This window comes from Gobio gobio (genome assembly GCF_949357685.1).
Source record: "Gobio gobio genome assembly, chromosome: 1".
NCBI lineage: Eukaryota > Metazoa > Chordata > Actinopteri > Cypriniformes > Gobionidae > Gobio > Gobio gobio.
In genome coordinates, this window is record NC_137097.1 from 55,520,969 (window position 1) to 55,535,714 (window position 14,746).

Here is a 14,746-nt window from a genome sequence, read left to right on the forward strand (position 1 = left end):
AATCATTCTAATAATGATTTGCTGCTCAAGAAACATTTCTTATTATTAACAATGTTAATATCATGTGTGCCACTTAATATTTTTGTGTACTTTTTCTCAGCATTCTTTGATAAAGTTAAAAAGAACAGCAATTATTTGAATTCGAAATCTTTTGTAACATAATTGTCTTTGCTTTTGATCACTGTTTGTACTGAGCTCTCTAGAACTGTAATTTACTGTACTACTTTACTTTGTGCAGACTATTTTTGCTTTCACATTCATTCATCGCAATATGTGAGAGATAAGGGACATGCATTTCACCTGCCTGAACTTGAATGTGTGCAACACAGCCAGAAAGTTTTTCTTTCCTAATCAAGTTCTTTGTTCATGGCCAGACAGTCTCAAACACTGAGCGCACAGAGCTAGGAACCTTTTTCTGTAAGGACTATTTACTGAAAGGTCAGGCCTTTAAAACGTTTCCTTTTATGTAGTGTACTTAAAGGCACACACATCAAACAAACGTACAACACGTGAACTCTGGCCCTGAAATTCATTCATTGAAACCGCCGAAGCGGACACACCTACTTCTGCAGGTAACAGGAAGTTGTGTTCCCTGTGATCTGACTCATAGCTGTTTTAGTCATTCTATTAATATGTTCTAGCTTCTAAACTACTAAAGGAAAACGGAATGCCAAATGTCATATATCTTCAAAAGATTCACCTGACCAAGAAAATAAAAGCGTAGTCTCTGTGTTATTTGCAGTTCAAAAGTAATGAATGATGTTTCCGTCTGACAGGAAAAGCAAAATGAAGACTAATGCTGTGGAAAAGATTAATCTATTCAGGTTGAGTCATATGCTCTCAAACTGAGCAGCTTTGATAAAATGAAGCACCAGTGAATGCATAAAATGAAGAACCTGTGAACTCCCCAACCAGCTTGTGGTTTATAAACTTGCCTCTGAGGTATGTGTTGCTCACCAGCAGACCTGTTGATAATTGCAATGGTAAAAACCATGTCATGTGACTGGTATCTGTTTAAGGATAAATGCGCTCTGCACTGCACTGGTGGTGGGATTCACTGTGTTATAAATCAGACATTGATTTAACGCACATTGGAGTAAAATATTTGGTTACACTTTATTATAAGTTATCTTATCTGAGTAAGTACAATGTAACTACGTCACCTTCAAATAAGTCATACCCAAATAATCTGTCACCTTTGAGATGTTTATGACCTTTAGGTTAAAAGGTACTGCTTATGGATGACTGATTTCTAGCCTGTGTTAAAAAGGTAAAGTAATATTTCATCTGAATAGTTGACCATCGTTTACTTCCCCTCATGTCGTTCCAAACCTGCATGACTTCTTTTTCTTCTGCAAAACACAAAAGAAGATATTTAGAAGAATGTTAGCAACCAAACAGTTTTAGTTACTGTTGACGTCTATTGTAAGAAAAAAAAAAAAGCATTTCTCATAATATCAAATTTTTGGGTGAACTATCCTCTTAACTTTTTTCCTCATGCAGTCCATTTAGTTAGTTAGTCCACCTTCTCTTTCGTTTTACACTAAAACCTATTATAATTTTGTTTTTAAATGACTATTTTCTACACTCCTTCTGACATTTAGAATTAAACAGACCATTTTGTTACATCCGCACCTTTCAGATTTTAAGTAAACACCCTTTTTCTATATAAGATGAGCAACAGCACTCATAAAAGGTTCTGCTGTGGTGAACATGCAGCGACGAGCAAGAATCTGACATTCTTTTTAGCTCATTCACCTTCTCTTGACTTTCTCATTTCCTGTCTTGTCCTTGCTGAAAGCAGATTTAGAGTCACATGACAGGAATGAGGTGGAGACGCAAACCGATTGTGGTTGGTAGTGGTGGTTTGAGGGGGGCGATAGTGGGGGTCCAAATGAAATTAGGCCCATAGGGAGAGGGGGGGGGGGGATGTCTTTCACTTCACCTTTTTTATTTTGTTGCCCCTCCTTGTCTTCCTCCTCTCTTTCCCTCCCTTTGACTTTGACCTCAGTCTGTGTCCTCATCACAGTCTACCTCACCACAATGTGTGATGCATATGAACATGTACAGAAATGAGAAGAAATTACCACTGAGCACAAAGGAAACTTCAGACTGTGCATTTGTTGTGCAATTGGGACCGTGTATTTCAGTAATAATATGTTCACTTGTAGCATTTGCGTACATGACAGCACAAGAAATAGGATTTAAAGGGATAGTTCACCCAAATTGCAAATTAGTACCCACCCTCATGTTATTTCAAACCTGTATATGACTTTCATTTTTTCTGCAGAACAAGAATTTTTTTTTTTAATACCGTAGTTTTTTATGTCCATATAATAAAAGTCAATGGGGTCCAGTGTTGCTTTGCATCCCACTGACTTTCATTAAATGAACAAAAGTTCCTCAAAATACCTTCTTTTGTATTCAGCAGAAGAAAGAAAGTCATACAGGTTTGGAACGGAGTAAATTTTTGAGTGAATTATGGCTTTAAGTAAGTCTACATAAGATTAATATTTAATCAAGTGTGTAGAATTCTTTAAAATTACAATGTCTTACGCATAGTTGTCTCTGCACAATAAGGTGGCATACAAGAATAAAAAAATACTACTCAGTGTCAAACTTCATGTTATTAATAACCCAAGTTCGGAAATCTATGATGATTAGACTGTCACACATAATATATTTCTGTTCAAATTCGCCAGACTGAATTTTAAAGTTGAAATGACCGCATTGCCCACTAAAGCCCATTCATAATCCCGTTAGACACGAGCCATGATCTGATGAGATCTCATCCCTCACAGAGTGGAATTTTTATGAGGCCTCAAGCTGCAAGGTGGATAAAATAACAACTAGGGAGCGTGTCTCCAAAAATCTTGAAACATTAATGAATCGAGCTCGAAGGCAGCACTGCATTGGTCATTATTATGTCTGTTGTGCTCTCACAAATATTGAAAAAAAAAATGCATTGATTTATAGTTTTATGAAATGCCTCTTTAATTCTGCTCACTTTCCTCAAGGGCTCTAGAGATTACTTCTGTCCCTTGATGGCAGATGTGGGTATCTTATGCCTGACTCTTATCGGTCTAGATTTAACAACCAAAAACTAAATGGTTAGTCGCACATGGGGGTGGGGGGTGTGTGTGTGTGTGTGTGTGTGGGGGGGGGGGGGGGGGGGGCTTGATTTTTCCCTGCAAGGAATGAAGAACGTATGTGTCATAATAGCTCCCCTATGAAAATGCAAGGAAGAGAAGGGGAGATACCTATTCGTTCGGGTATTACACAAACCCATTCTCCATGTTGTCTGAAAATGAACATTTGAGTAAAATGTGATCCCCATCTCCTGTGGTTTTTAGATGCTGTATGTTAATCAGACACTTTTAACAGCAGGTTTCTGAAAGTAGTTGGAAGACTGTAGCTTTTACAGCTTTCTGTCCATAGTTTCACTGCGTCCTGCATGGAAGTAATGGGTTCTGACAAGTCCTTCCAGTCAAAATCAGTTCACGTAGCCCGACAAGCCCAGACAGATAAGGGTTAGACATTCTGAAGTTTATCTGCAGTGAAATTTTTTTTGAGGAAATACCTAGCACATGGCTGAATGTGAATTTTTGCCTTATCCTTGAAAATGTTGTGTGAAAAAATTTGATGTTTTTTTGCCTCCAACAACCATTACCGTGGTACTGCAGCAACTGGTCTAATACCCTGCCTTGAGACAGACTTGAGCTCAATCAGGTTTATACATGTTTTAGACTTCTTGTAGGAGCACCGAAGGAGAAAGCAGAGTCTGGACTGCCAGCCAATGAGACTGGAGATATATATGCCTGTCAAATCACTACAGACCCCCAAGACTGCAAAAGACTGAATCTGCTCACCTCAAGTAATTTTCCTGCCATTCATACAATCCTTACATTGCTCGTGCTTCACTTTATCCCCATTTATAGTACCGTATTTATAAATACTTTTATTATTGATATTATTTTTACATTTTGAATACAATTTGAATACCATTTTCTTGCATTCATAGGAGACATAATTTTCCCCATTTTATTTATTTGTAAAAATACTAAAATAGTAATAATAATAATATAATAATAATAACATAGTAGTAAAGTGTTAATTAATAATGATAATAGTTAAAAAATATTAATTAATGATAATATTATTTACTTTTAATTATAAAACGTATTGTCATGATTCTTCTTCTTTGTATTACTATTTATTATTACGTGTAGACTGTTTCAAAGTGTGACAGCAATTATGTCTCCGTGTTAATACAGAAATAACTGATCTGAATAATTGCTTTGTGTTATGCAGATCCTGAAGACAAACCAGACGATAAAAATTCTATAATAGATGGGATGTGGCTTGGTGTGTCGATAGCCAGCCAGAGTCAACCAGGGGGCCGTGTACTGGTGAGTTTCATAGTAATGACCCCTATAGACCCTTTTCACAGGCTGTGATGATGCGTTTTAACGGTAAATCCTGCAATTTTTTTTTGTATTTTCATTTTTTTTATTTTTATCTATGTACATTTATAATACTTTTGCATCAAATTACAAAAACAAGTTAGCGCTGATGTGAGGGTGTTTCTAATACAGCGTTTATGGGAGTGATGGTAAAAATTAACATATCTCTCTCTCTCTCTCTTGACTGCCATTTTCAATCTCACTATTTTTTTCCCACTTTTTGAAAGTTGCGAAATCACTATTGTGGCATTTTTCTTTTACTATTTAAGCAAATGGGCACACACACAAAAAAAAGTAATGTATTCTCTCATTCACAACTACAATATTTAACCCAACTATGACGACTTCCGCTCTGAGAAACCCGGAAATGTGAAAAGGGTCTATTACTTATAATGTTGTCCTCTGGTCTACAAAAAGTCCATCCATTGCTCTTTCCAACTTAACATAATATTCATCACTCTATTTAATAGACCTGTGGCCATCGTTATATACGGAACTTCGCAACCAACTTTCGCATGATTGGGAAGTGTTTTGTTCGTGGAAATGATTTAAAGTATGACGGAACAGACTCTCAGTGGCAGTCAAACGATGAGGTGTGTGACCCCAGAGAGGATCAGAACAGTGAAGGCATGTGTCTTGTTGGAATGTCTGCTGCTGTCACTCAGACGGAGATCTTCCTCGGGGCACCTGGATGCTTCAACTGGCAAGGTGAGGGGAATTTGTCACCTGTAAACAAACATTTTTCTTTCTAAATGCAAGAATGACCTTCCTTAAATTCCCTTCTAATCATTTTCCATCGTACACAGGAAATACATTTTCACAGTGGCATAACCCTATTGATGTGTTTGATAAAGTGAAGAGCAAGCTTCCAGACATGAAAAAAAAAGGGAATATTTACATTGGTAAGGCAGTGCCACAACCATGCTTTCTGTTTTTTTCAGTCATTTACTCAGTTTTCAAAACAAGAAGAATTTTTTTATTTAAATATATATATATATATATATGCGTCTGTTTGTGTGCATTCTAATTTGTTGTTAACTGATTGCTCACTGATATTTATCCTAATTACATAATGAATCCATATATTTTGCCTTAATACTGAACCACAATATATATATATATATATACACTTTCTTGTATCAATATAAATGTATTTTTTACAACTATGTAAATATGTAGACATAGCACTTGGTTATTGTTGACTGATTTCTCTGCAGGTTACTCTATAGCTGTGGATCGAGACGTACTGAGCAAAGACAAAGACACAGTGGTAACAGGAGCTCCAAGAGATGAAGCCAGAGGATCGGTGATGATGGCTGAAGTTATTAATAATGTTTTCAGTGTAAAAATAACTATTATGGGGGAACAAGTAGGATCCTATTTTGGCAGCAGCGTTGCTGTTGTGGACCTTAACAATGATAGGTAAAGACAATTCTTGGGTTTTTGCTTCCCTTTAAATGGAGGTCATTAATGAAACAGAAGATCTTGATATGGAGCTGTTTTCATATTATCCATCTAGTTGGAAGGATCTGATTGTTGGAGCGCCTTTCCATTTTGACCGGAAAAATGACAAAGGCGGAAAGGTCTATGTCTATATGAACCAGAACGGGTCTTTTCGTAATAATGCTGACGTGGTCCTCACTGGGCCTAAGGACTCAGCCTTTGGCATGGCTGTTGTTGCTATTGGTGATGTGAACCAGGACGGCTTCCAAGGTAGGATTTGTTACATGTACAAGTAACCTGTATGTAGATTTTATTCATTTATTGTAGGGATGCACCGGTTGACCGGCAAAAAAACGGAACCGCCCGGTTTTTGCTTCTAGCGCGCGATCGATCGGCAACTGGCCGATTTCTTTGTATTTTTCTGCCGATTTTTCCGGAAGTGCGCCCGCGTGCACATACGCCTATATTGCAATCATTCGCGAACATGTCACTTGTGTGTTACAAACGGAAACTGGAGAACTGAGGGAAGAGACCAGATACGCTGAAGGGAATGAAGAGCCGCTTTCCTGTGCGAGCTGAAGTTGCGCGAGCTTACCTCTCCGTGCCCTATACAAGCAGATAGTGAGCGTTTGTTCAGCTCAGCTTCTCACGTGTTGGATCGGATGAGAACGAAACAGACTAACTTGTGACAAAGCCGAAATACTTCTTTTTGTAGCCTAAAGAAGAACATGCATGCACTTTTGAAATGAAATACTATCTGTTCTGTAGCCTATAGGATGATCATTTTTATTTTACCTTAAAATTACATTGACTTAATTTGATTTAAAAAGCACCTGCTGTAGCATCTTAGTTTTTTTCGTTGCACTAAACATTATTTGATTTAACATTTTGGAACAATTATATACTTTGGTTTTATTTAATTTCACTGGTAAAGACTTTTTTTCTTTACACAGAATTTAAAAACAAATGCTGATTTAAGTAACATCTTTGTTTGGATTGCAGAAAGGCTTTAACTTCACCTTTCAGCCTTTTAATTTCCAATTCAATTTCCCATTAATTTCAGATTGTGGACTTGTTTTCATTAGCCAAAAGCCAATTTAGCCTGTTAAATACCAAATAAACATCTTGTTCATGTATACTTTCATTCTTTTATTGTGTAAAAAAAAAAAAAATCAGAAATCCTTATCGGAATCGACCAGTTTTCTTGAAAAAGAATCGGTATCGGAATCGGCCATGTAAAATCATGATCGGTGCATCACTAATTTATTGGTAATGTGCTGGTATTTGCAATAATTCACCTTTTTTGTGTACAGTGGTCAGTCAGAGTAGCAGTCGAGGACATTTTACTTTGCTGCCTTCTTGTGGCATTACTAAGAAGTATTTTGAGAATTTCTCACTCCTCCTTTCTTTGACAGATTTTGCTGTTGGTGCTCCATATCATGATACAGGCAGAGTATATATATGGATGGGCAGCAAAATGGGTATTTCCCAAACGGAAAGTCAGGTGAGATGGGAATATTAAAAAGTATTTAGATTCTTTAGAGTTTACAATTATTAAATAGTGTATTGTATATTGTATAAGTATTAAACTAGCATGTTTTTTAGAGTAAGTTTGTAGTTCAGTTTGTAGCACTAAAATCTGAAAGTGAGTTGGCATGTTAGAGCCATTAGGATTTTGAGAAGGTTTTGAAATAAAATGAATGAATGAATGTTTCACATTACTTGAGAAGACTTTTATTTAGTTCTACGACATAAATTTCAAACAGTCATACCTCAAACTGTATGTACTGTAAGGACTGCAACAGTCTGATTCCTCACATTCTTGTGAAGTCATTATTTATAGATGTATAAAAGTTAAATTTTAGGCTAAATTAACATTTACAATGTTGTATGTTCAAAAGTTAGGGGTTGGTAAGATTTTAAAAAATATTTTGAAAAGAAATCTCTTACGCTCGCCAGGGTTACATTTATTAAAATAAAAACAGTAAAAATGGTAATATTGTGAAATATAATGACATTTTAAAAATATGTTTTTATTATAATATATTTTAAAATGTAATTTATTCTTGTGACGTCAAAGCTGAATTTTCAGTACCATTACTCCAGTCTTCACATGATCCTTCAGAAATCATTCTAATATGATGCTCCTAAACATTTCTTATTATTATCAATGTTGAAAACTTCATATTTTGTGGAAACTGTGATGCAATGTTTATTTTCAGGAACTTCAGCTGAGTTCACAAGAACATCATGTATTTGAAACAGAAAACTATTAGCATCACTTTTGATCAATTTATTGTGTCCTTGACCCATTTTTTTGTGTAGGTTTGGTCTTACACTAATAGGGGTTAATCCTGACTATTTAACTGTGTAATATGTGTTGTTTACTCTATATATCCACACTGCTTTCAAACTAGACATACTTTAGACAGGACAGGACAGGACAGTGTATTGCAAATGTCTAACTTTTGCTCCAACATTAATTCCTCAGGAAATTAAAGGAAGAGAGATCCAAGGTGGTGGATTTCAGACATTTGGCTATTCCATCAGTCGTGGCATGGATGTGGACAGAAACAGTTACCCAGACATAGTGGTCGGATCGTTAGATGATCGTGTGGTCTTGCTTAGGTGACTTGATAGTGTAACTGTATTTTTTTTGGTACTTTATGGTACTCTGATTAGCATAGTGATTTTCTTCAGGCTTTGATGTCATTACCTCACTACCTCTCTTTGTTTTCTTTATCTTCCACCTACTTAGGGCATGCCCCGTGATTCACCTAACGGATACTTTCACTGTGACACCAGCAGTTATCAACCCTCAGACCTGTGATGCTTGGTAATAAATCACTAAATGTCTTGCTACAACTTTCAAATTTTTTGTTCACTTGGAAACGCAGGTAGCTATGAAGTTAAAATGATGCCATTAAGAATCAAATGCGCAGGGTAAGATTTGTGAAAGTGTACATAATATTGCAAGTGTATATTAAAGGGTAACTTCAGTGATTTAGCATTAAGCTTTGTATCAGTAGAAACCCGGGAGTATATTCGAATTATCGTACTTTCACCCCTCATGTCCTCCTGAGACGAGAGAATTATGCATTTTATTTCTGAAAAAAAACCTCAGATGACGCAAATATCGTCATTTTGCGTCATCGGGGGATTTTTGCCCAAAGGCTAGAGACTACAGCCAGTAGAAGGAGCTGTTCCGCATGTTTTCAACCCGCCCATAGGGGTGGGATCTCACTCACAGAATGTGAATGCGCATGGCCGCTCGGCTCGAGCATTAATAACGGAGTGGTACGGAGCAAAGTGAGTGTTTCAACTTTTCATATTAATTCCTATGAAAGTTAAGCTTCCATAGGCATGATCTGAAAACGTGCCAGACTGGACACACGTCGTGAATGACTGCAGCGCTTACCTCAGTTCAGCTCTTCACTCTCGTGATAAATGAAATCTGACTCCTGCAGCGTTTGTGCCGTGACGTTCGTTCGGCTCACTCACACTTTATTGAAAAGACACATTCAGTTTTTAATTGTAGTGTCTGTTCTCTAACTGAACGAAATTATTTTATTACTATGAAAATCAAAACCACAGTGGGGGCGGTGTCATGTTGGGGAAATGATAACCAGTAGCCGTGGCTTTGGGAGTTGCCTCGTTGCGTAGCAAGTGCATTCTGGGAGTTGTTGTCTTTCATCCACGAGACAAAAATACATTTTCTTTCTTTTCTCGGTCTAGAAGGCACCAAATAAAAAAATAATTTCACATTTCTACTACATAAATGACCCAGTTTAAATACACATTCATCTTCCCAGCGCTGAAGTACCCCTTTAAATTTGCATGTGCAAGAGAAGCTTTGTAAAGGTGTAAATTGCGTTTAAAGTGCAAGAAAAAATATTTGCAGCATTTTACTGTTATCCGTAAGTGTAATTTATGTATCTACAGCTTCATGCTAACACAAAAAATTATGATCTGTGTTCTTCTGACTTCCATTTTTATTTATTTTTTATTTCTTTTTACTTCCATTTATTTATTTATTTTACCATGTATGTGTGCATTAAAAGTACCATTCCGGCAACGAAAACAATGCTGAGCCAAATGAAGATAAAGATGTGTTCTGTTCTGGCATCTGGCGTGTTTATTGAACCAATCAGATAAGAGTAAATTGAGAGTCAGCGAGAAGCTCATTTGATTGGCTATATGTTTTGCAGTTCCTGACTCTGTTGTTTTCGCTTGCAAATTGCTATTCACAGACTTGTGACAATGCTTTTGACCGTATTTTGGCAAAGAAAAAAAAAATCGTGCCAAAAGTGTAAGCGTGAAAAAAATGGAAATCAGAAGAATATAGATCATATTTATTTGAGACATAACAAAATATCATAACATAGCAAAATTTCATCATAAAATAAAGTTAAATACAAAAAATATATAATAAAAGAAAGAGAATCAGATCAGTAAATATCAAAATGAATACAAAACACCACCATGCAAATAAAACCTAATTAAAACTAATCGGATAAAGCGTATGCCAGAGAAAAAACTATATTTTAAGAGGTGATTTAAATGTGGATAGTGTAGGGGATGATCTAACGGGAAAAGGTAAGGAATTCCAGAGCTTTGAACCAAGAACTGAAAAAGCCCTGTCACCCTTTAATTTAAGGCCAATTTTGGAGCAGTCAATATCAGCTGTGTGGACGATCGGAGCGCTCTCTCGGGAGAGTAGGAATGGAGAAGATCTGAAATATAGATAGGGGCAAGACCATGAAGTGCTTTGAATACAAATACTAAAACTTTAAAATCAATTCTATATTGAACAGGTAGCCAGTGAAGTGATGATAACACCGGCATGATATGTTATCTTTTTTTTTTTTTTTGTCCCTGTCAAAAAACGAGCCGCGGCATTCTATACCAGTTGTAGGCGCGAGAATGAGGACTGATTAATTCCGGCGTATAGACACATTACAATATTCCAGCCTGGTTGAGATGAATGCATGGATAACAGTCTCCAAATCATTAAAACTAAGATAATATTTTAGCTTTACCATTTTTTTTACACCTTTACAAAGCTTCTCTTGCGCATGCAAATTTGATTTACACTTGCAAATCTTTGACATAACAAGAGTAGTTCTAAATGTTATGCTGTAATCTGTATTTTCCAAATATAATCACAGCAGCATTCTTAATATTGATTATATGGATAATTGTACAGCTATAGACACAACTGTTGTTTTTTATGTCTATGTGACAAAATCAGTTAATTCTGTTTGTGTTTTCCTTATACAGTATTGAAGCAAAGGTCTGCTTGTCCTACACATTCAGCACTGGCATTGCCAATTCCCAGAAGAGTATTAGTAAGTCCCACATCTCAATTCATTACCCTTAATATAAATGCAACCCTCTAAATGTTATTGTCATGTGAAATGGATGATTCAATGTGCCGTTTCACATTCTGACTGTTCAAATCCGACATGAAGTAGCTGTAAGAAAGATCTGTTGTTTTCTCAGCTTTTCAGTATACGGTGGAAGCCGATCAGCAATCGTCTCGGAGCACTCGTGTTCGTTTCCTTGACAACAAAGAGGGCAAATACACTGGCAAAATGTCCATTAATCCGTCTGGAGATTGTCATTTTCTGAAACTCGATCTGGTGGTATGACTCAAGGCCATCCTTTGAATTGCCATTTTATTCTTTGTGATGGAAAGGATCTAACATATGCATCGACTGGGCCAACATGTTAATTTTTGGGTTGATTCATTAAGCCTGTGATCAAATTGGGCTAAGTGTCAGAGATTTGATATTTCGTCTCTGGATTTATCTCTCACAGTCCAAGACGATTCAAGACAAGGTGGCTCCGATAGTTTTCTTGCTGAACGTGTCTTTGGTGAAGCCTCTTCCCTCAGGCGGGCAGACATTGGAGGACCTCAGTGCTTTTCCTAAGATCAGTCAAAGAGCCGCTATGACTACCAGAGCTGAGGTGCCTTTGACAGCATACTTTGCCTCGCTCAAACACAAATTATGTTTTATTGGAAACGTAATGTATGCCCTTCACCACCTGCTCACATTCTCACTTATATTCCACCAATGTCATTTTTTCTTTAGATCCACATACAAAAAGAATGTGGAGTAGATAACAAATGTGAGAGCAACCTTCAGATGACAGCTGCATTCACAGATGAGCAGAACGCAGTGTTCCCCACGTAAGCTCGGTTTCATGCTTTATGTGAAAGGAGAAATAGATGACTGAATAGAGATGAATTTATCAACTGAATATTTCCCATGATGCTACAATGAAAGAATCTACCCAATCTGATTCTTACTTCCTTTAAAGGATGGGGTCATCCTTTAAAGGAATTAAGGATCAGATTGGGTAGATAGTTTTGCTCATGAACACTTTTGATCCACTTACCTGAGCCGTAAATGGAATGGAAGTTGTCAAGACATCATTGAGGTGATGTGAAATGCTTCCTTCTAACCTGTCGGTGTGTTTTTACAGGCAGAACGGCCTCCATATTATCCAATACAATACCAACATGAAGAAGCTGAAGTTGATGGTGAACGTGTCAAACGTCGAATCACAGGACAGGAAAGGTGAAGACGCTTACAGGGCGCTTCTAAATGTCACCATTCCCTCCTCACTCAGCTTCTCCAGCCTGAATCCCAAGGTAAGATTATTAGATGTCCTCAGAAATTACACCTCAGTTTTTTCATGTAACAATCTACATCAGAGATTAGCAGACCACAGTCCAGATCCAGACCCCGGAATGATTTCATCTAGAACATTTTCTCATTAATTAATAAAATTGTAAACAAACATATACAGCAGTCAGATGGCACTGGAAGCGAGTATTACGCAACAAACTAGAATGCTTAATCTTTTGTTTTTTTCTGTAGGCAATAGTTTCATCAATAATATTGCTTCTTAAAAAAACATCTGTGCATTTTGTTGCAGTGTATAGTCAAAGCAGCAGCAGTAGGATTTATTAAGGATTATTCATTTTTACGAAATACTGTTGCAGTTTGGACATTTACAATAAGTATTCTGTGCGTTCACATTGATTATTTCATTTCATAGCTGTACAAGCCATATTGGTAACTTTTTGCAAAAATTAGTTACAAATGCCCAATGCCTGGTTGCATAAAGCACCTTAAGTATAATTCCCCTCAAGATTTCCCTTAGGTTTCCCTTAAACTTTAGCGTGTTGCTGAAAATAACCATTAAGTGTTACATAAGGGTCTATTTTTCACTTAAGTAATCCCTTAAAACACATTGCATAAAGCCCCTTAACTGTCATTTTCCTAAGTATAACATAAGATTTGGAAAACCTTAAGTATTACACAGTGCGAGCAGGTTTATTCCAAGTCTTCGAACGAGCCGCTTTAAATGTATTTTTTTTAATTTAGGCGTTTAGGGTATAAATAAATATTCACATATAAAAATTGATAAAATTACATACATAGCACATATGAAATATGGTCAACAGAAGCACAAAGTACATGCATACATGCATATATATATATATATATATGCATACATGCATATATATATACATGCATATATATATATATATATATATATATATTATATATAATATATATATATATATATTTATATATATATATATATATATATATACATACAACACAACTGTTTTCAACATTGATAAAAATAATAAATGTTTATAAGCGTCAAATCATCATGATTTCTGAAGGATCATGTGACACTGAAGACTGGAGTAATGATGCTGAAAATTCAGCTTTGACATCAGAGCAATAAATTACATTTAAAATATATTCAAATAAAATTTTTTTAAAAATGTAATAATATTTCACAATATTACCGTTTTTATTTTAATAAATGTAACCATGGCGAGCATAAGAGATTTCTTTTCAAAATATTTTTTAAAATCTTACCAACCCCAAACTTTTGAACATTCGACATTGTAAATGATATATTAATCTAATAATTAAAATAATAAAAATAATAAAAAACCTAACCTGATAATTTAACCTAACATTTTACTTTTATACATCTGTAAATAATGACTACACAAAAATGTGAGGAATCAGACTGTTGCAGTCCTTACAGTACATACAGTTTGAGGTATGACTGTTTGAAATTTATGTTGTAGAACTAAACAAAAGTCTTCTCAAGTAATGCGAAACAATCATTCATTCATCATTTTATTTCAAAACCTCTATTCAAAAAATGTAAAAAGCTTTTCAGAGGATAAATTACATTTTTAAATATATTAAAAAATAAAATGGTTATTTTAAATTGTAATATTTCACAATATTACAGTTTTTTTCTATATATTTGATCAAATAATTGCAGCCTTGGTGAGCATTAGAGACTTCTTTCAAAAACAAGTCTTGAACAGTAGTGTAGATAACAACATTTCACAAAGCTCCTGTTTTTGTTTCTTGCAGAACTTGAATGTCGAATGGTCTCCCGAGGTTCCTTATCTTCTGTGTACACTGGGGGACCCCTTCCAAAAAAATAAGAGAGTAAGTCCTCATTGGCATCAGTGATTTGACATGCATAGGTTTGAAGTGCACTGTTACCCAGGGATTTACAAGCAGACATACCATAGTAGATAGGCATCAGATGAGACTTTAGGATTATTTATTGCATACATTATGTAATAATAGGATGTGAATTTATTTAACAAAAGCATTTCTAGGAGCAGATGTAATGAATCTGAAAATAGATTATTTTCTTGCCGGCACTTCTGTCTTTCACAGGTGGAGATTGAGATCACCTTTGAAATGACAGGAATCCCAATCGACCTGCTGGAGATACAGACTGAACTGCAGCTCTCAACGTATGTGAAATCAGCATGATTT

At 35.9% G+C, this 14,746-nt stretch overlaps 1 protein-coding gene across 1 annotated transcript in view; it reads left to right on the plus strand.

The window, feature by feature from the left end:
- The window catches only part of itga3a (integrin, alpha 3a), a 38,143-nt gene that overhangs the window by 16,980 nt on the left and 6,417 nt on the right, over positions 1-14,746 (plus strand). The window contains exons 2-17 of the mRNA XM_079810860.1: positions 3,747-3,874; positions 4,312-4,409; positions 4,934-5,171; positions 5,270-5,365; positions 5,681-5,885; positions 5,983-6,176; positions 7,322-7,410; positions 8,398-8,534; positions 8,665-8,742; positions 11,187-11,254; positions 11,409-11,551; positions 11,727-11,876; positions 12,002-12,099; positions 12,396-12,564; positions 14,330-14,407; positions 14,645-14,728. Of these exons, the coding sequence (XP_079666986.1) occupies positions 3,747-3,874; positions 4,312-4,409; positions 4,934-5,171; positions 5,270-5,365; positions 5,681-5,885; positions 5,983-6,176; positions 7,322-7,410; positions 8,398-8,534; positions 8,665-8,742; positions 11,187-11,254; positions 11,409-11,551; positions 11,727-11,876; positions 12,002-12,099; positions 12,396-12,564; positions 14,330-14,407; positions 14,645-14,728 (2,053 nt within the window). The remainder of the gene's footprint in view (positions 1-3,746; positions 3,875-4,311; positions 4,410-4,933; positions 5,172-5,269; positions 5,366-5,680; positions 5,886-5,982; positions 6,177-7,321; positions 7,411-8,397; positions 8,535-8,664; positions 8,743-11,186; positions 11,255-11,408; positions 11,552-11,726; positions 11,877-12,001; positions 12,100-12,395; positions 12,565-14,329; positions 14,408-14,644; positions 14,729-14,746) is intronic.